Here is a 21,351-nt window from a genome sequence, read left to right as displayed (position 1 = left end):
AGTATATCCTGCTGCCACTATCTAGTGCAGGAATCAGCAACTTCCAGCACTCCAGCTGTTCTGAAAGTACAACTCCCATAACGTCCCATTCACTTCTATGGGAGTTAGAACAGCCGAGCATGTTGCATGCTGGGAGTTGTGGTTTCCTAGCAGCTGGAGTGCTGATGCTCTAGTGCAGGCATGGCCAACCTGCGGCTCTCCAGCTGTTGTAAAACTACAACTCCCACCATGCCCTGCTGTAGGCTGATAGCTATAGGCAGTCTGGGCGTTGTAGTTTTGCAACAGCTGGAGAGCCTCAGGTTAGCCTTCCCTGCTCTAGTGAACAGCTGAGACGTCATTCTTATCCCCTCCCCAATCTCCTCCTGTTCTGTCAGCCCATACTTCTTCACAGCAGATCTGCAGAAGGTCGATGAGGAATCCCCTATGTATTGTACAAGGTACTGTCATTACATGAAGCATTGTCTAGGCTGCTGTGGGATTTCACACACGTAATAACTGCTCAGAGTGGATTAGTACTAAATAGCAGGCGATTAAAGGGATCATCCATTAAAAACGAAATCACTATTACCAATCTGCTGAAGCTTTTGCAGCTGACAACTCCCAGCATGCTCTGACACAAGTTGGGGAACACTGATCCAACTTATGTTTCCAGAGGGGCTAGGAAACTACAACCCCTAGCATGCCCTAACAGACTATAGCCCCAGGGCATATCGGGAATTGTAGTCTTTCACTCTACAATCGATTGCTCATCCTCACACCTGCAGTCAATTTCAAAATACGTTAGCATTTATTTCTGAAAGTATTTTCGCGATAATTGTGCGTTAACGTGCGGTTCTGTCACAACCTGCAGGTCGCCGTTGAGACGTCGTGGCCCGTGGGCTGTTCTAAACTAAACCGCGTTCATGCTCCCATTGGTCACACGTGTGCGCGGCCAGCACTTCCGCTTCCTGTGGGGGCGTGGCTCGACCTACGATTGGCTTGCACTTTATTGGTCCCGCCCTTTGCCTGCAGCTGATTGGTCTTTCACTAGAGCGTTCCTCGTCTCCACGGCAACAGCTGCCACTACCGGTTCCGTCATGGACGGGAAAAGGCCTCAGTTCGGTAACCGGCACCTGAAGGATCCGAGTCAGGTTTTCCAACATAATGCCTGGTAAGAGCCAGTAATGAGGGGCACAGATATTGCGAGCGGTGGTCAGCAGTGACATTTGTAAATTAAGAGTACGGTCATGGTGACATTTTCTTCTAATCTCTAATAAGTGTGTTAGGGTACTTTCACACTAGCGTTGTTAGAATCCGGCAGGCGGTTCCGTTCCCGGATCCGGAAATCCGTATGCAAACGGATGTCTTTTTTTTTTTTTTTTCTGGATCAGGTTACAGATCTGTTGTACTTATTCATTGGATTACCGGATCCGTCTTTCCGGCATCATCCGGAATAATAGATCTGGTATTTAATTTTTTTTTAAAGCTAGAAAGAACTGCGTATGCCTGACCGGAAAGCCGGATCTGGTGATGCGGCAATTTCCGGAACACTTGGTACCGGATCTGGCATTAATACATTTCAATAGAAATTAATGCCGGACCTGGCAAGCGTGGTAGTGTTCCTGGAATTTTGCCCAGAAAAAATACCGCATCAAGCTGCAGTATTTTGTCTGGACAAATACCGTACAAGGGACGGAACGCTTTCCATTCAGAATGCATTGGGACAAAATGGAAGTGTTTTTTTTCCGGTATTAAGACCCTTTACCGGAAAAGAATCATGCTAGTGTGAAAGTAGCCTTATCTACTGAGCACATCCCTTATGTATAGCGCCCCCTTTAAAGAGCATTGCTTGATCTGGGATTCTACTCAACCATTGGGGTCATATATCAAACTGGTGTAAAGTAGAACTGGTTTAGTGGCCCAATCAAATTCTTCCTTTCATTTTTGAAAGGTGGAAAATGAAAGTTGGAATCTGAATGCTACGGGCAACTGAGCCAGCTCTTTTTTTACACCAGTTTGATAAATGACCCCACATTTCCCAATTATTTGTGTGCACTGTAGGTGCGGCTATCTTTTCGGGGAGCTACATCTAGAATTCTGGGTGTCCTTATTACCTGATCCCTGAGCAGAGGGGAATACTGGCATCATCTTCTCTCTATGTGGATAAACGATCACTACAGTGATCACTTGTGTCCATACAGATTCATTGGTTGTGGGCAGCAGATCCCTGCAGAAGGATCTGCTGCCCATTTTAGGTGCCCACTGAAACATGCAATCACCTGTCGGAAAAGGTTTGCTCATTTGTTGGGTGATTGGCAGCATATTCCTACAAACGCTCATCCCCCAATTGTTGTCTTAAGGATCGGCCCGTGTAATAGGACCTTTAGGCCCCTTTCACACGAGAAAGTTTCCCACTTGGGTGCGATGCGTGATGTGAACGTATAGCACCCGCACTGAATCCTGACCCATTCATTTCAATGGGTCCGTGTACATGAGCGTTTTTTTTTTTTACACGCATCAGTTCTGTGTTGCATGAGAATAGCAGCATGTTCTATATTTTGTGTTGTGTTTTTTTTTTTTTTTTTTTTTTTTCACTGCAGCCCTGGCCCCATAGAAGTGAATGGGGCTTCAGTGAAAAACGCATTGCATTCGGATGTAATCTGGATGCAGTCCTGGTGCAATGTGTTTTCACTGAAGGTTGCTAGGAGACGTTGTTTGTAAACCTTCATTTAATTTTTTTCACAAGCGTGAAAAACTTATCAAAACTGATTGCACCCGTGCGGAAAAACTGAAACCTTGAATGCAAATGCAGACAAAACTGACCGAACCTGATTGTGAAATAGTGCGAGAACGCATCCTGAACGCACCCTGACACAATCCGTATCAGGCCCTAGTCTTAGCATCATAAGGAAATGCCCATGGCGATGACATCCTGCAAAAATGACCGAAAAGCATCTATTATATCTCCTGGTTACGCAGGATGCAGCCGGCCTTGTAATGCACGATCTTTATGTATTTCTCATCATTTTCTATCTTATAGGGACAATGTGCAGTGGTCTGAGGAGCAAGAAACTGCCGCTCAAAAGAAAGTGCTAGAAAACAGTTCCCAGCCGCTTCCACCTGAGCAGCAAGGTAAGATAACGGGGTGCTGGGCTGCAATCGGCTGAGTTGGCACCAAGGTTTTTTTTTTTGTTTGTTTGTTTTTATGGTGGGCTCCATGTCCAGAGGCCTCAGCTATATGCATTACTGTGAACGTTGGTCATATAGCCGAGACCGGGAGCCACTTTTAATGTTGCTAGAAAGGGGGAACGAAATAAAACATTTTTAAAAACTCGTCGCCGGCGCTCCAGCGTCCTTCTCTGTTTCCGCTCCTGCTGAACCAGATGTCTGATATACATCTATACAGTCAATGGCCTCAGTGTCGGTAGCGACTCTGTGCCTGCGCCTGCCAACAATGAGGCCACTGATTGGCCGGAAGCAGTGATGTGTGTGTAAACAGCATGTCACTTCTGATCCGTAGACTGGGGAGAATGTAGCACAGAAACGAGACGGGTGAGTGTTTTTTTTGTTTGATTTTTTTTCCCCTGGTCTCAGAGAACCCCTTTAAAAGATATTTGTAAAATTTAAAGGGAACCTGTCACCTCAAAAATGCATCTACACGCCCCAGCAGTACCTCATAGTAGCCCACAGCCTGTTAATAATCATATGTTTTATGCTGTTGTCCGATGCTGCGTAAGTAAAAAAAAAACGCAGTTTTATTCTCCATCAGCGCTATAGTGCCGGCCAGCTTTTAGCGTCCGGCTACACAACGACATTTCATGTAATGCATTTCAGTGGAGTTGCTATGCGGCATGCTGCGACTTTGATGCGACAGTCACAAAAAAGTCAGATTATTATTATTATTATTTTTTTCTGTGACTGTTGCGTGCCACAGTGCAACACCATAGAAATACATTATATCAAATGTCTTCTTGTCGCGCGACACGTCTCCGCTTAGCCAGACTCCCTCTGTGTTGTGCGACTTCATGTCGCTGTGTAGCCAGACCTTTAAGGCCTCTTTCACACACAGACGTCGCGGGTGAGGGCTGGATGCGTTCAGGTTGCATTGCGGGAAACCCGTGCGTGTAGGCACGCAATTGCAGTCCGTTTTGTCTATGATTGCGTTCCAATGTTTAACACAGCAATATAGAACAGGCAGCGATTTTCACGCAGCGCACAAGTGATGCGTGAAAATCACCGCTCATCTGCACAGCCACATTGAAGTGAATGGGTCCGGATTCAGTGCGGATGCAAAGCGTTCACATCTCGCATTGCACCCGCGTGGAATTCTTGCCCGTGTGAAGTCCTTTCCTTCGCTGTAAATATATGGCTGCTGCGAATGTTTGGTAAAAGAAAAATATATACAATGATACAGTCCAATTAATGGTGAGAAGTCAACTTAAAGGGCTTGTGCAGAATTTTTAAAAAACATCCCCCCCCCCTGAACGACATGCCACCTGTACATCAGCTGCGTTGAAGTGAATTGGGCTTAACTGCAGTACCACACGCAGCCTGTGGACTGATGTGGCGCTGTTATTGGAAGAAAGCCGCCATGTTTTTCTAATCCAGCACAGCACCTTTCACCAATGTTGTCTCTGCCTGGTTCCAGAGGAATATGAGAATAAAGCCAGCAACTACTGGGACGACTTCTACACCATACATGACAACAGATTCTTCAAGGACAGGCAGTGGCTTTTTACAGAGTTCCCTGAGCTGTCTCCCAGCCACAAGAGTCGGTCAGATATAGATGGAGAACAGAAACAGGACCTCAAGCTGGACACGGCTGGTGAGAGTAAGGACTATCCAGGATCTTCAGCCAATTACCGCATATTAGAGGTAATGACCAGAACTCACCTTATGGCTACAAGTCTCTGTCATATATAGATATAGAGCAAGCTGCTTTCTTAAAGGGGTATCCGCATCTGGGAGATTTGTGGCATACTGCTAGGCTATGCTATAAAATAATTGTATGATCGGTGTGATGCTGCGTATGTGTGGCCACCTGCCATTCACAGCTATAGAACATCTGAAAATAGCAAAGCACTGGCTTGGGTATTTCCAGCACTCCCTTAGTGGTGAACAGGAGGGTGGCTGCGCTTGTGCAGTTTGCCCTTCAGTCACTGCTGTGGGACTTCCGAAAATGGCCGAGCATGCTCGCTCTCCTGTTTTTTGGGGAAGTCCTGTAGCAGTGATTGAAGAGCACACCATGCGTGTGAGGCATGTTCTTCCAGCTTAGTTTTTCAGATAGGACCAGTTTCAGAGGTGGGACCTACACCTTTCTGACATTTTATAGCATATCCTAGCATGGTGCAAACAATGTCCGAGATGGGGCAAGCACTTTAATGTTGTCTTCATGGGGTTAATAAACCTCATGTCTCTGTCCTTGTCAGATTGAAGAGGGCCATACCATGCCTTCCGCAGGGACACGGCACAGGTCACTTGCTGTTCCCGCTGCTCGGGCACACTCCGGTGAGCAGTATCAGTCTGCCGCTGCTAATAGCCAGTTGCCCTCCGGGGCGCTGATGCTGCATCATTTCTATTCCGGCACTATTCGTTCCATCATCATAACCTGTTCATTTATTTCCGCTTCTTTCCCCTGGTCTTAGGTGGGCTGCGGTGTCGGAAACACAGTCTTTCCAATTCTGCAGACTAATAAGTAAGTGGCTTATTACTATAACATTTTTCTTAAGGTGTAGCTTCCTTGTAAGAAGACGGGATTCCATTTCTCCATCCACTGTGACCCTGCAATCTCTGCTAAGGAGGGTGGAAATCAATAACCTGATTAAATGGAGCACATGGTTAGAGAGCTGGAATCTGATAGGTTACATGTGCTGGTATTGTACACAATTATTAAAGGGCTTTTCTGGGGTGATGACCTATTTTATTTATATTACTCAGGTAAATATATATATATATATATATATATATATATATATATATATATATATATATATATATATATATATATATATATATATATATATATATCCCAATGGAGCTCACAATCTAAGTTCCCTATCAGTATGTCTTTGGCGTGTGGGAGGAAACCCAAAACATGAGAACATACAAACGCCATGCAGATGTAGGACCAGTACGAACCACTGAGCCACTGTGCTGCCCACAGGATGGGTCAGAAAATCTGCACCCCCCCCCCCCACTAATCAGCTGTTTGAAGAGGCTGGAGCCCTGCTGCCTCCTCATAGCATCCCAAGCACAGCGCCGTACGTTGTATAGTGGCTGTGCTTGGTATTGCATCTCAGGCTCATTCATTTCAATGGGACTGAGCGGCGCCTAGGCCATGTGACCAATGGATGTGACATCACTGGCCAAGAAAGAGGCCGCAGCACTCACTAGAACCCTGTGAGTCAGACCCCCACTGATCTGATATTAATAACCAACTCTGAGGAAAACCCCTTTAACCCCTTGACGGCCAGCGCCGTACAAGTATAGCAGAAGTCGATCCTTTAAAGATGGTGACCAGAGCGAATCGAGCACCATAGCTTCTAGGTGGCTACACCCAGGGCCAGTGTGTGTGTGATCGGTGATGACGTCTATTACAGACATTTAACCTCTGAAACGTGACCACAGTGCTTCTGGGTCCTGACTGGCTCCCCCGCTCGGCAACTAATGATTGCTTATTAGGCCCCTTTCACACGGGAGAGTATTCCACGCGGATTGAACACATTGCACCCGCACTGAATCATCAAACCCATTCATTTCTATGGGGCTGTTCACCTAAGCGGTGATTTTCACGCATCACTTATGCATTGCGTGAAAATCGCAGCATGCTCTATTTTGTGCGTCTTTAACGTAACGCAGGCCCCATAGAAATGAATGGAGTTGCGTGAAAATCGCAAGCAAGTGCGGATGCGGTGCAATTTTTCACGCACGGTTGCTAGGTGACGATCGGGATGGGGACCCGATCATTATTATTTTCCCTTATAACATGGTTATAAGGGAAAATAATAGCATTCTGAATACAGAATGCATAGTAAAATAGCGCTGGAGGGGTTAAAAAAATAAAAAAATTAACTTGCCTTAATCCACTTGCTTGCGCAGCCCGGCATCTCTTCTGTCTTCTTTGCTGTGTGCAGGAAAAGGACCTGTGGTGGCGTCACTCCGGTCATCACATGGTCCGTCACATGATCATTTACCATGGTGATGGATCATGTGATGACCGGAGTGACGTCACCACAGGTCCTTTTCCTTAACGCAGCACAGAAGAGATGCCGGGCTGCGCGAGCAAGTGGATTAAGGTGAGTTAAAAAAAAAATAATATATTATTATTATTTTTTTTAACCCCTCCAGCGCTATTTTACTATGCATTCCGTATTCAGAATGCTATTATTTTCCCTTATAACCATGTTATAAGGGAAAATAATACAATCTACAGAACACCGATCCCAAAAAGAAGTTCGGGTTTGGGTACCTACCAAACATGCATTACAATGTTTTGCACTTGCACGGAAAAATCGCGCATGTTCCCGCAACGCCCGTGTGAAACTGGCCTTATAGTTATCTAGGGTGACAAAAAGTTTTTAAAAATATAAAATTTCAAATCGCCCCCTTTCTCCATAATTAAAGTAAAAATAAACTACATAGGCATTACAGCTCCCAAAATGCCTGAACTAATAAAATATAAATGGATTTATCCTGTACGGTGATTCACCATCTTTTCGGTGATTCGCCATCAGCTACAGGCCACTCTGCAAAAATTAGCCCTCATACAGCTCTGTAGACATAACTATGATAAAGTTATGGGGATCAGAATTTGGAAAAAATTTATTTCTTTTTTTAATTGTCAAAGTTGTTGTGTTTTTTTTTTTTTTTTTTTTTTGTGTTAAAAGAAAAACTATATAATATCGCTATAATCTTACTGGAGAATGAAAGGTAACAGTCAATTTTATCGCACAGGGAACACCATAAAAACAAAACCCATAAAACTGGTAGAATTACATCATTTATTTTATTTTTATTTTTTTCCCAATTTCCCCCTATTTATTTTTATTTTTTCCAGCTTCTCACTACATTGTATGCAATATTAAATGATGACATCAGAAATTACAACTTGTCCTGCAAACTGCAAAAAAAAAAAAAAAAAAGTCCTCATACGGCTATGTGAACAGATAAATAGGTCCATCAAGGCAGGGAGTAACAAAACGAAAACACAAAAGTCCTCCGGAGCTGAAAGGGTTATAGGGGGTTTGTGCAGCCTGTTTACATTGATGACCTATCCTCAGGATAGGTTATCAGTATCTGATGGCGGGGGTCCAACACCTGGCACCCCCCAGATCAGCTGCTTCCGCTTCCTTACACTACGCGTTGTCTCCCTTGCAGCAGCAGAGTAGTGTAATTAAAGGGGTTCTGCAGTTCTTTTGAACTGTTGATCTATCCTCTGGATAGATCATTCACATCTGATCGGTGGGGGTCCGACACCGCCGCCGATCAGCTGTTTGAGAAGGTGCTGGCAGTAGCGCCGCGGCCTTCTCGCTGTTTACCGCAGGCCCAGTGACATCACGACTAGTATGACTGGCCTGGGAGGGGCTAATCTACATTCAAGTGAACAGAGTTTAGCCCCGCCCAGGCAAGTAATACTGGTTGTGACATTACTGGGCCTGAGGGAAACCGAGAGAACGCCGCGGCGCTACTGCCAGCACCTTCTCAAACAGCTGATCGGCGGCGGTGTCGGACCCCCACCGATCAGATGTGTTGTTTTAACAGACCTCACTGCACGATAGATATATTTGGATAGAGCATGAGCAGGTAATGATGTCTGTGTTCTCATTTACAGTGACTCCGGTCTGTTTGTATACTGCTGTGATTTTTCTTCCACTGCAGTGGAGATTGTAAAGGTACGTTCTATTAAAGACTCAACCAATTATATTAACTAGAGGGCACCTTATATGACACATATTTTTTTTCCATGGATTTACACATTGCATTTGAATGGGTTTTCAAGACCTATCCTCAGGATCATTGGGGAGGTCTGACACCTTGCACCCACATCAACTGGCTAGTCTGAGCAGCCGCCAGCGCCGAACACTGCTTAGTGGCTGTACAAGGGTACTGCAGCTCAGCTCCCATTCAAGTAAATGGGAACCGCATTGTAGTATTTACAGAACCAAAACAGCTCATCTGTGGCTGTGCCGAGTGTCGGATCCCCACTGATATGATGTTGATGACCTATCCTGAGGAGGATAGGCCATCAGGATTAAAGGCTATGTACATCTTTGGGGGTAATTTTTTAAAATAATTTCATTGTACTTATTTTCAGCTACAAATCTTTTTTTCATTTGGTCTTTATTAGAAATATGGAATAGGGTTGTCACAATACCAAAATTTTGATTCAATGTCGATACTAGAAAAAAGTATTGCAATACTCGATACCACGCAGAAAAATTTAATGCCAAAAAAGCCACGTGCATTCCGCATTTTATGGAACGTCCTGCCCATAATCGAACAGTCTGATCCTATTTTTTGGGGAGACAAGGTGACAAAAAAATGGCGAATCATGCAGTTTTTATTTTTTGTTTTCTGAAGATTTTTTTTTTTAATGTTTTAATAGTTTGGACGTAAAATTGGGAAAGGGGATGATTTAAACTTTAATATTTTGGTGTGTGTTTTTCACTTTTTACTTAAAAACCATTCGCTCCCTTAGGGGCTAGAACCTGGGATCTTTTAATCCCTTGTCCTATTTACCCTAATTACCAAGTAGCGTCCTGGCTGCCGTGGTAATCGATCAGAGCTCAGCGATTACGCTGATGGGGCTCTGATCAGAAGCTACCACCAATGAAGAGGAGGGGAGGGGACCCTCTGGCCACTGTCACCAATGTTTTTAATACTGGGGTTGGCTGCCACCAATGACAGGAGAGAGGGGAGGAGGAGGAGGGGAGGGACTGTGGCCACTGCACCATCAATGAAGATAACTAACATTTAATACAAATACAGGAGGCGGGTGCCGGCGGCAGAATCACATAGCCGGCACCCGACCTCTATGACAGGGCGCTGCGATCCGCAGCAGTTAACACCTTAAGCGAGGCACCTGAGGGGTTAACTGCTGCGGATCGCAGCGCCTTGTCATAGAGGTCGGGTGCCGGCTATGTGATTCTGCCGTTGGCACCCGCCGCCTGTATTTGTATTAAATGTTAGTTATCTTCATTGGTGGCGCAGTAGCCACAGTCCCTCCCCTCTCCTGTCATTGATGACAGCCGCGGCACAGTGGGTAGGAGAGACTCCATCCTTCTCCCCTGTGCTGCTCAGGAGAACATGGAGCGCACTAAAAGCAGTGAGCGCCATGTTCTCTGATACTATTCTGTGCAGTAACGCAGCCTAGTATCGGTAAATGTCAAATTCCGGTATCTAATCGATACCGGTACAAAAGTATCGATAATTCAATAGACGGTGCAACCCTAATATGGAATCCTTGTTTGTGTACAGAGCTGAGATGCTCTACTAGCTGCCTGTGGAATTTCTGTCTTTTCAGTCATCTGGGGAGCTGACGGGCTCCTTTATCTCTGCTCTCTGACATTATAAACGCTCATTATAACTGATAAGAATGTGGCTTAAATAAGTGTTTAGGGCCTCTCAGTAGCTTAGAGATGGGGTTTATTAGATGGCCTGACAGTAAAAGTACCAGTCACACAGTTAGAAAAACAGTTAACCCTTTGAGATAGAACGACTCAATATGTTTATTAAAAAGGCCAATTGAATATATGATTTTTAGCCCAAAATAAGTAAAATAAAATTGTCTCCAAAGGTGTACATACTGTAGCCCTTAAGTCCTAGAAAACCCCTTTAACAGTACTTTCAATTACATTTCCGGACTGTGTTTCCTTCCAAAAGTTTAAAAGTTGCAGTGGAAGACGTTAGTGGTCCAGGTGCCTAGTCAGACGTATGGTGTTACTAGCTGCTTACATGAGTGGCTTCCAGCGTCATACTGGTACCTAAGCAAATGGGCACCTCTCCTGTTTTTGCTTTTGAACTTCTAGAATGAGAACCGGTTGGTAACATAATTAAAGGCACTCTTTCGATACAAATGTAGAATTACTTATATATAGACAAATAAAACCAAATGCTTGTCATTGAGAATGGAATAAATGCACATTTTAATATCTGATAATCCATTGGGTTGAGGATTTCCAAATTGATCCAAGCAGTATTTCTGGATTATTGGATAAATAGTGGTCTGGCTTGTAATACTTTGCCACAACTACACGGTCAGTAGACTCCTCGCTCTGGCACTGCGCCAACAGCCTTGTACTATGCACATCTATATGTGTGTTAATATGTATGGATTTGGAAATGAAATGTAGGAACATTTTGAGGCTTTGGGACTATTTGATGACGGATTAGCAGATGTTGTACACAATTAGGGTCTTGATGTAAACTGTAGGTATATTGGTCGGCATTATATCTTAGTATAATTTTATAATTCTCATGCCTGCTGTGTTTTTTTTTTTTTTTTTTACAGAGCAACCCTAATTATGACCCGTCACGATGCTTTGCCTTTGTACATGACCTGTCAGACGAGAGCTCCACTTATCCCATTCCTGAGGAGAGCTTGGATGTCATTGTCCTGATCTTCGTCCTTTCCGCCATCCTTCCAAGCAAGTGAGTGACCTGTAAGAAATGGAGCTCATTCAAGCATGAGATGGATATTAATAACTGCAGTTGCAGGTTTTGCGCTGAACTTGCAGTAGCGGGATGCTGATCACTAAGAATAGAAGTTATACTTGTAAGTTTGTAATGTGCATGTACTGTAGACAGAATTTTTAGCAGTTCGTAACCTCTTCATTCTGAGCATCAGTAGGGACCCAAGAGCCGTACCCCAACCAGTCAAGCATAGATGTTAACTTATAAACTGCCGTTTCATTATTATTATTATTATTATTATTATTATTATTATTATATTTTTATTTTATTTTTTATTATACCCTAATGGTATAGTACCCTGCTGTATGAGTGCTTTTGTGCTTTAAAATTTAATTTCAGGTTTACCTGATGATAAGTCCCACAAATGTGTGCTACTTTCCTATTCTGCAGGTGACTATTAAGAGGCTAAAACAAATGCTTGTCTCTGGTTAGCTGTATGTGAGAGGAGACACACTGGTCTGGGGTAGTAGGGGAAGTTATCTGCGTTCTGATGGGTCCTGCTAGTTCATGTGAGGAGAGCAAGGGCTTATGGGAAGTGAGGGAAATACAGGATGGCCTCAAGGACAGGGCAAAGATCACCACAGGAAGTGCAGCACAGGCCATCTTAGGAAGATGCTGAAATAGAGGCACAGAGAAATAGGGCTGAATACAGACATCAGAAAGGTAAAATTAACAGAAAAATAAAGCTTCATGAATATCTTCCCTTCAGCATCACATATGTTAGGAATTTCATTTTTGGTAGTGAAATGGCAGTTACACTTTAATATTTCATCCCCGTTTAACCCTATCACTGCCTCTATAATTGTTACACAGGATGCAGGAGGCCATTACACGTCTCAGCAAGCTGTTGAAGCCTGGTGGTTGCATCCTGTTGCGGGACTATGGCCGGTATGACATGGCCCAACTGCGCTTTAAAAAAGGTACCGTATTGTTGGTCTACCGTAGTTCAATACATTTTTAATGCTTAGTAAAAGGGGTTATCCACGTTAAATTGAAACTCTGGAGGCAACAGTAAATGTACTAAAGTAATAAAAGAAGTTAAGCTTCACATTTTTCTCCCCTGTTGCACCATGCTGTGGTCCTCCCTGCCTGTGTTTGTTTTTCCTGGGTGCAGCAGTGATTTCTTGTACTCGCCATGTCACTGTCGCAGCCAGTCAACCGTGGCGTGTTGTATACTACTGAGCCCTGCGATTGGCTGCATGGTGACATGGTATGTGTACAGGGCGTGGACCAAAACGTAACACTGGAAGCGACAGAGGAGCAATGCAGTATCTCTTTTTTTTTATTTATTTTTTGTTAATTTACCACATTTACTGTTGCTCCCAGGATTTAATTTAACATGGACAACCTCTTTAATGGCTTGCACAGTGCATACTGGTACTTCTACAAAAAAAAAAGACAGGTTTTTAATTTATTTATTTTTTGTGCATGACAACATGACGAAAAATAATAATAAAATGATTTTTGAAAAAGAAGTGTTTTAATTGTACAAAAGTAGTAGAGATAATCAACTTCTAGATTAATGTGGCATGACCATAATCCGATGAAACTATAGAATAAGGTTGTGGTGTATATTGCATCCATCAGACCTCAGATCAGACATACAATAAATAAATGAACTTGCCTCTCCACTTGCCACCACTTGTGAGATCCAGCAGACTCCCTGCACTCGCCGCACCCGGGTCTTCTGCCGGCACCACGCTGCACTGTGACCTGTCATCGCACATTATCAGATGAAAGTGCGCCACATCCTGACGCTGTACAGTCAGGACACAGCATAGCAGGTGCCCAGCAGAAGATCAGGGAGCAGTGAGTACAGCCAGCACCAGGATTGCTATATTCACCGATCCCCGGTACTACTGTGTATTAATGATCTCTTTTATCAGGGAATCTTTCATTATTATTTGTTTCATAAGATACACTGCCTTTCCATCCCCCCACTTTTGTGCATCTTATGGTGCGAAAATCTGGTAACTTAAATGGTGCCATTTAAAAATACAAATCATCCTTAAAAAGAATAAATGCAAAAAAAATACAGCTATCTTGGTAGAAGCATAAAAGAAAGTTATGAAATTTGCTGCTTCCTTAAAATAAAACTGTCACCAACGACCTCCCTTTGAAACAGTTTGCCACATAGATGTGGTTCACCTGATTAAAACTTGGGAACGGCGCCTCTGATCAACAAAAGAAAAACAGGGACACATTTATTAAGACTGCCGTTTTAGACGCCGGTCTTGATAAAGCCCCATACCTGGCGGTGGATCCTCCGACGTTATGAAGAGGTGCAGGCCTCTCTAACTCCGGCGTATCCAGTGCCAGTTCTAAATGTAAGACTGCTTCTGAGCTGAAGTCAAAGCAGTAAATTGACTTGTATGCAAACTTGTGCACTGCAGCTGTCACTTGAGGCAATTATCTACGGGCCATGGCCATGAGGCAAGATGAGCATCTTGCCTTAAACAGCGGATAGCAGTTTATGCTGTGCCATTGTTCTGCCTCATGCCACTAGGCCTGACGTCTAAAGCAGTAGAATGGCGCAGGAGGTCGCAATGACGTCACCGCAACCTCCTGCTTTGGGTGTTAAGTTGCTCAATGATGTGGTCATGAACTCCTGTGTCAGGATACCTTTTTTATTTTTAACGTGGGTATTACTGGGGACAGTAGTACAGGCTGGAGCACTGGGGGGGCTTTATAATTCATGGGGCACTACTGGGAGCATTAACACAGGCCAGAGCCTTACTGGGGGCATTAATACAGGTCCGAGCACTATAGGGGGGGCATTACAGTGCAGGGGCACTATGAGGGGGGTTATAACTGTGGTTTGCTGACGGCAGATCGGAAATAGACACCACAATCTGTCGCCGGCAAACTATTATTTTTATGTGTTCTTAAAAATCACAATTGCCCAATGAGCGAGCCCATTGCTTGTTCATCGGGCAATTGACGGCAGTATTACAGTGCAAGATGAGCGCTAACGAACGCTCTTTAGTGATCGTCTGGCAAAAAATCGTCAGGTGTAATATAGCTTTAAAGGGTTTCTGTCACCACAATTATTCCTATTAAACTGGCTGATATTATCCATGTGCAAATGTCAGCTGAATCTAACTCTATTTTTTTTATTATTTTTTTTTTTTCTATGTTTACCCCCATAACTGCAGTTTTTAATTTTATGATATGCAAATTAGCCTCTCAGGGCTCCAGACAAAAAAAAAAAATAACCTGAAAAATTTAGGAGCCAAATTTAAAAATTTTGTTGCCAAATTTAAAATACATATAGTTACGATATAATAAAAAAAAACACATGTCTTACCTAGGGCTGTCACAATACCAAAATTTTGACTCTATTTCGATACCATAAAAAAGTATTGCGATACTCGATACCACGTGAAAAAAATAAAACCCCAAAAAAGCTGCGTGCATTCCAAATTTTATGGAACGCCTGGACCATAATAGAACAGTCCTAACCAGATTTTTGTTGGGACAAGGTGACAAAAAAATGGCAAATTGCACTTTTATTTTTTTTTTTATTTTTTTTCCTGGTATCGCGTTCACTGCATAGGAGATATTTTTTTTAATACTTTAATAGTTCGCACTTTTTCGGGCGTGGTGATATGTAATATTTTCGTATTGTTTATATATTTTATATGTAAAATTGGCTAAGGGGGTGATTTAAACGTAATATTTTGGTGTTTGTGTTTTTTGTTTTTTTTTTGTTTTGTTTTTTTGCAGTTTATTTAATAACTATTTCCCCCCTTAGGGGATAGAACCTGGGATCTTTCATCCCTTGTCCTATTCACCATGATAGATCTCTATTAGGGTGTATAGGACTTCACACTCTCTCTGCTACTCTGTGCTTTGTGCACACAGCAGCGGGGAGCCGACTATGGCAGCCAGGACTGTCCTGGCTGCCATGGTAACCGATCGGAGCAGCAGGATTACACTGCTGGGGCTCCGATCGGAACTGCGCCACCAATGATTTTACTTTATAATACTGGGTGGGGGGTTGGTGCACTGTGCCACCAATGAATATAGTTTACACTTAATACAAACGCAGGCTGAGATGCGGGTGCCGACCATATCCCATACCCGGCACCCAGCCTCTATGACTGCGTGCTGCGATCCGCCGATATTAACCCCTCAGGTGCGGCTCCTCCTGCTATTAGCCCATTGGTGGCAGCAGCGGTGCAGGGGGGAGGGACTGCCTCCTTCTCCCCTGTGCTGTTGAGAAGAACACGGCACGCGCTGACAGCAGCGCATGCCATGTCAGTTTAATGTGAAGGTGGCAGAGCAGCGAGGGTCTTGGCGCAAATGGCGACAAGACTGCAAAGTCTTGTCGCCATTTAGCAATTCTAAGTCGCATTTGCGACCGTTTTGGTAGCCATCTGGAGCCCTGCCTCTAGGAGAAGGAGCAATGTGCCCCCTCCGTTCTCCCACCTCATTCCACGCCCTGAGGGAAACTAACTCTGGCCTGGCTGGCCCTGTCATTCAACACTGGCAGGGCATGGAATGAGGTGGGAGAATGAAGGGGGCGCGTTGCTCCTTCTCCTGGAGGCTAATCTGCATATCCTAAAAGTAAAAATTGCGCAGGTATGGGGACATACATATAAAAAAAATAGCAGAGTTAGATTCAGCTGACATTTGCACATGGATAATGTCAGCCAGTTTAATAGGGATAATTGTGGTGGCAGAAACCCTTTAAGGGGTTAAGAAAGTAGATTACTGGCTAAACAAATATCTGGCTAGCCTAAACCTATGCTTGCATGCTGGTATGTGTTCTATTTGTGGAAGGATACACAGGGAATAGTATCATGCCTAGTACTACACACTTAGGGCCCATTCAGACGGCCGTAGTGCTTTGTGGATCTGCAAAATACGGATACCGGCCGTGTGCGTTCCGCAATTTGAAGACCAAACATGGCCGCAACCATAATAGACAATGCCTATTCTTGTCTGCGATTGCGGACAAGAATAGGACATGTTCTCTCTTTTCTGCGGCCCCATTGAAATGAATTGGTCCGCATCTGTTCCGCAATTGTGTCCCCATTATAGGTGGAATGACATCCATTTTGAAATGAATGGGTCCGCATCTGTTCTGTAATATCTGCCAAAGTTGCATCAACTAAGTACTGATTAAAGGGTCTGAATACTTATGTCATTGCAAGATTTTAGTTTTGCAAACATTCTGTTTTCACTTTATCATTACGGGGAACTGAGCGCAGATAAGAGGTATTCTGGTTTTAATGATTACATTTCTTTTTTAAGACAATAGGATGTTAAACAATTTTCTAATTTACATTAAAAAAAATGGTACAGTCCATTTTAGTCCTGTAGGAGAGCTAGATAGGACTAAACATGGCGTCGCTCGTGTGACCCTCACGTGTGTCATGACACCTGACTTTCATTTAACTGCCCAGGCATCTAACAGTTCATTAGTATTGTACTAAGGAGAACAAGTACAGCAGATACAGTATCTCATCATGTCTGTGTAGAAGCAGATTATAGGCTCAGTATTGGAGCCGAAACGTTGTACCGCAAGGTTGATTAAAGACCAATTTTATTTCAACTAGAACGGAGTGCCGTCCTTTTTCTGGATATATATATATATATATATATATATATATATATATATATATATATATATATATATATATATATATATATATATATATATATATATATATATATATAATTTTAATTTTATTTTTATTTTTTTAATAAACTTTATTAACATGAGATCATCACTCAGAGACACGCATCCATTTTACAAATAACTACAGACAAGCACATAATGTAGTTACTGTAATAACCACAATAAAAAAATCATGCTTCCACCACTAGTCTCAGTTACTTATAACATGAATGTGTGCTGCCCCAGCACATGTATATCCCGTAACACTGCTGCTTACTGAATGTCAGGCTGTAAAGAGTGTCACATGACTGATGCCATGGATGCATTACATAGGACTGATATATGGGCTATACTATTCTTCTGCATATAGGGGTCAACTGCCTGATTTAAGAAAGGTATGTATGCAGAATTCTAAATATATGTGTATATTAGAAAACTGTATTTTTACCCATCACATCAACAAATAAATGTAAAAAATTAAAACCGGAATAACCCTTTTAATGGCCTCAGCATACCAAAATTGTGAAAAGGTCTGGAGACTTTCCGAATGCACTGTATATATTAAAGGGACACTGTCACCTGGATTTCACTTACTGAGCTACTATCACATCAGTCTCCACGATTTACATCACAATATAATAGTATTACTGCCCTGTGTCTTGTAATTTGTCTATAAAATAGCTTTTATTAATATGCTAATTACCTCAATAAGGAGCCCAAGGGGCTGGCCGTTGGAGCCCAGTACCTTCCATTACTTCAGAGCCGTGCACCGCCCCACTGCTAATTTATTCACTCCTCTTCACCGACTTAATGTTTGTGCTGCGCCCATAATCCTGCGCATGTGCCCTGGATACGCATGTCGGCGCCGGCGCGGTGTCCTGGCATCGGCCTCACAGAACTCATTGCGCATGCGCCAGCTTCGTTCGACCCGCTTCTGCTCCTCCGTCCGGCAAGTCGCGCCGCTCTGCTCTTCTGCGCCGGGCGCTGATGTGTATCCAGGGTGCATACACGGGGATTATGGGCACTGCACAAACATTACATCGGCAAAGAGGAGTGAATAAATTAGAAGTGGGGCAGTGCTGGTCTCCAACGGCCAGAGGGACAGCCCCTTGGGCTCCTTATTGAGGTAATTTGCATATTAATAAAAGCTTTAATAAGATTTTACAGACAAATTACAAGACACAGGGCAGTAATACTAGTATATTTGAATGTAAATCGTGGAGACTGATGTGGTCATGTTAACAGCTCAGTAGATGAAATCCAGGTGACAATGTCCCTTTAAAGGTAAATGTTTATTCTCTTTGTTCTCTATTCAAGGGGCTGCATCACACACTCAGATTCATGCCAACAAAAGCTTTAAAAACAGGAAAATAAAATAGGTGTGCAGTTCAGAGTAGCAATGTAAGGACTCATTCAGACGGGCGATAAATCTTCAGCCCAGTCTGGGGTCCTGAGCTCTCTGGGTCAGGTTTTCAATAACAATTTCTCAGTACTTTGCTCCATTCAGCTTTCCATCAACCATGGTCAGTCTTCTTGTCTCAGGTGCAAAAAAACAGCCCCAAAGCATGATGCTGCCACCACCATGCTTCACTTTAGGGATGGTATTGGGCAGGTGATGAGCAGTGCCTCCAGACATGACGCTTAGAATTGAAGCCAACATGTTCAATCTTGCTTTCATCAGACCAGAGTATTTTGTTTCTCAGTCTTTAGAGCTCAACCAGAGTGACCATTGGTTTCTTGGTTACCTCCTATTACCAAGGCCCTTCTCCCTGATTACTTTGTTTGGTGGGGCGGCCAGCTCTAAGAAGTGTCCTGGTTGTTCCAAACGTATTCCATGTAAGAATTATGGAGGACACTGTGCTCTAAGGAACATTCTTTGCAGCAGAAATTTTTTGTACCCTTCTCCAGCTCTGTACCACCAGACAGTCCTGTCTCTAAGCTCTACAGACGGTTCTTTCCTGTGAGACCTTATATAGACAGGGGGTCTCTTTCTAAATCATCCCCAATCATCTAAATGTACCACAGGTGGCTCCAATCCATCAAGGTGTAGAAACATCTCAAATATGATAAAAAGAAATGGAGGCCCCCCCCCCCCCCCGCCAGAGCTTAATTTTAAGTTGCACAGTAATGGGTATGAATAGTGATACCCATATAAAAAAATTAGTTTTTCCTTTTTAATAAATTATCCAAAAACATCTAAAAAATATATATATATATTTTTTCCTCATTATACGGGATTGAGTGCAGATTGATGGGGAAAATTGAGATTTTTTATTTTATTTTGCCACATAACAAAAATGTGAAAAAAAAAGTTGAAGGGTCTCAAGGCTTTCCAAATGCAGTGTACCTCTTTGGACTTTATACTGTCAGTGGAGAGAATATGTATCATGCACTGTATGATCTATGATCAAAGCAAAGACGTATACTTTAATGGTCCTATTATAGAAGGGATCATGTTGAGTCATACATGCTTTATAATCTTACAGGGCGCTGTCTTTCTGAGAACTTTTATGTCAGAGGAGATGGAACGAGAGTCTACTTCTTTACACAAGGCAAGTCTTTAAACCACACCCAAAAAAACATGTTGGGCCACTATTTGGAAAGATATCGTTGGAAACTAGTCATTAGGGGGATGGGTTACTATTTGTATTCTTAAAGGGGTTGTCCCATCTGAACATTTATGGCATATCATTAGGATATGCCATAAGTTTCCAATTGGTCCGGATCCCTTATTTGGGACTTGCACTGATCTCCAGTACTGGACTCTGCATTGAATGGAGAGGACGCTGCACATGCGCTTCATCTTTTCCATTCACAGCTAATGGGGCTTGTGAAAATAGCCGAGCCAGCGGTCAGCTAGTTATGTAAATCCTATAGCGGTGAATGGAGAAAGCCGCTCATACACCTCATCCTTTTCATTGACACTGGGGACCTGCTCCTATCAGACATTTACCGTATATTCTATTGGTATGCTGTAAATATCCAGATGGGACAACATCTTTAAGCCTTTCGTTTTGTGATTAGATATGTTCTTTTGTTCCTAGATGAACTTGAAAATTTGTTTACAACAGCCAACTTGGAAAAAGTGCAAAATACAGTGGATCGCAGGCTTCAAGTAAACCGCGGCAAACAGCTGACAATGTATCGCGTGTGGATTCAGTGTAAATACCGCAAGCCCTGTAAGTCTGAAAGCCAACACCAAGATAACACACAGTGATGCACTGCCATAGGTGGAACATATTTCAGTTCCACTTAAGGGTTAGTACCCCAAATGCACAACATCAAGACGCTCTTCACTGGCCTTCAGTTCATGATATACTCCACAAGATTAAGCCATAGCTGCCATAAGAACCATCCACAGACAAAAAAAACTGAACTGTTTGGAGAAAAGGCCATTGTAGGACATTTGTGGAACAACTGGATGTTTCCAAACCATAACACTTGATGTGCTTGCTCATTTACTGCTGGTGTTTCCTTCCTGGAGGCCGTTTCTGTTCATCTAGAACCAGTTCTTAATTTTTATTTATTCAAATAAAGCATTTTACATATTATTTTTATTTTATTTTTTACTTTGGTCTTTCTTCTTTGTTCACCTTTTTGCATGTTGTCATACTAAATCTCCTCCACATCCTCTAATAGACCTTGAGGGCTGGTACTAAAGGCCCTATTACACCTGCAGATGCAGCAGGCGATTATCTAGAGGGAAGCGTTCCTTCCCAGCAATCACCTGTTCACCATTGGAGGAGACTGCTGCTATTACATGCAACGATCTCCTCCTCAGTATGGGGACAAGAGATCGCTAATGCCTTCACTCGTCACCATCCTGAATCGCTGTTTGCCGGCAGCAGATCGTGATTACATGGCACAATCTGCCGCCGACAAACGAGGATTTTTAAGCCTGCTAAAATATTCCTGACAATCTGCCCATGTAAATGTGCCACCAATGAACAAGCAAAACACTTGTTTATCGAGTGATCCTGTCATTCGTGCAGGCACACCAATTATTGTTTCTGGGCTGCAGATCGTTTTGTCTAAAGAGTGATCTGCTGCCCAGA

The 21,351-nt window shown here is 43.1% G+C and overlaps 1 protein-coding gene across 1 annotated transcript; it reads left to right on the top strand.

The window, feature by feature from the left end:
* Window positions 1-355: 355 nt before the first annotated feature.
* On the top strand, window positions 356-20,853 carry METTL2A (methyltransferase 2A, methylcytidine). Its single transcript, XM_044297666.1, has 10 exons — window positions 356-437; window positions 851-1,150; window positions 3,020-3,111; window positions 4,628-4,854; window positions 5,625-5,674; window positions 8,810-8,870; window positions 11,489-11,628; window positions 12,484-12,590; window positions 19,783-19,848; window positions 20,341-20,853. Exons 2-10 carry the CDS (start codon window positions 903-905, stop codon window positions 20,511-20,513), a joined length of 1,164 nt encoding a protein of 387 aa, XP_044153601.1. The 5' UTR covers window positions 356-437; window positions 851-902; the 3' UTR covers window positions 20,514-20,853.
* Window positions 20,854-21,351: the final 498 nt, after the last annotated feature.

The sequence above is a fragment of the Bufo gargarizans genome, chromosome 6, assembly GCF_014858855.1.
Source record: "Bufo gargarizans isolate SCDJY-AF-19 chromosome 6, ASM1485885v1, whole genome shotgun sequence".
NCBI lineage: Eukaryota > Metazoa > Chordata > Amphibia > Anura > Bufonidae > Bufo > Bufo gargarizans.
This window is presented reverse-complemented; position numbering and strand designations above follow the sequence as displayed.

What these genes read in the sequence shown, in the direction of transcription:
- METTL2A (XM_044297666.1), top strand. Translation starts at nt 903, where the DNA reads ATGCTCCCATTGGTCACACGTGTGCGCGGCCAGCACTTCCGCTTCCTG. An exon ending in GCTTCCACCTGAGCAGCAAG is followed by an intron (nt 3,112 to 4,627) that starts GTAAGATAACGG and finishes GCCTGGTTCCAG; the next exon opens with AGGAATATGAGAATAAAGCC. An exon ending in CCAACTGCGCTTTAAAAAAG is followed by an intron (nt 12,591 to 19,782) that starts GTACCGTATTGT and finishes ATAATCTTACAG; the next exon opens with GGCGCTGTCTTTCTGAGAAC.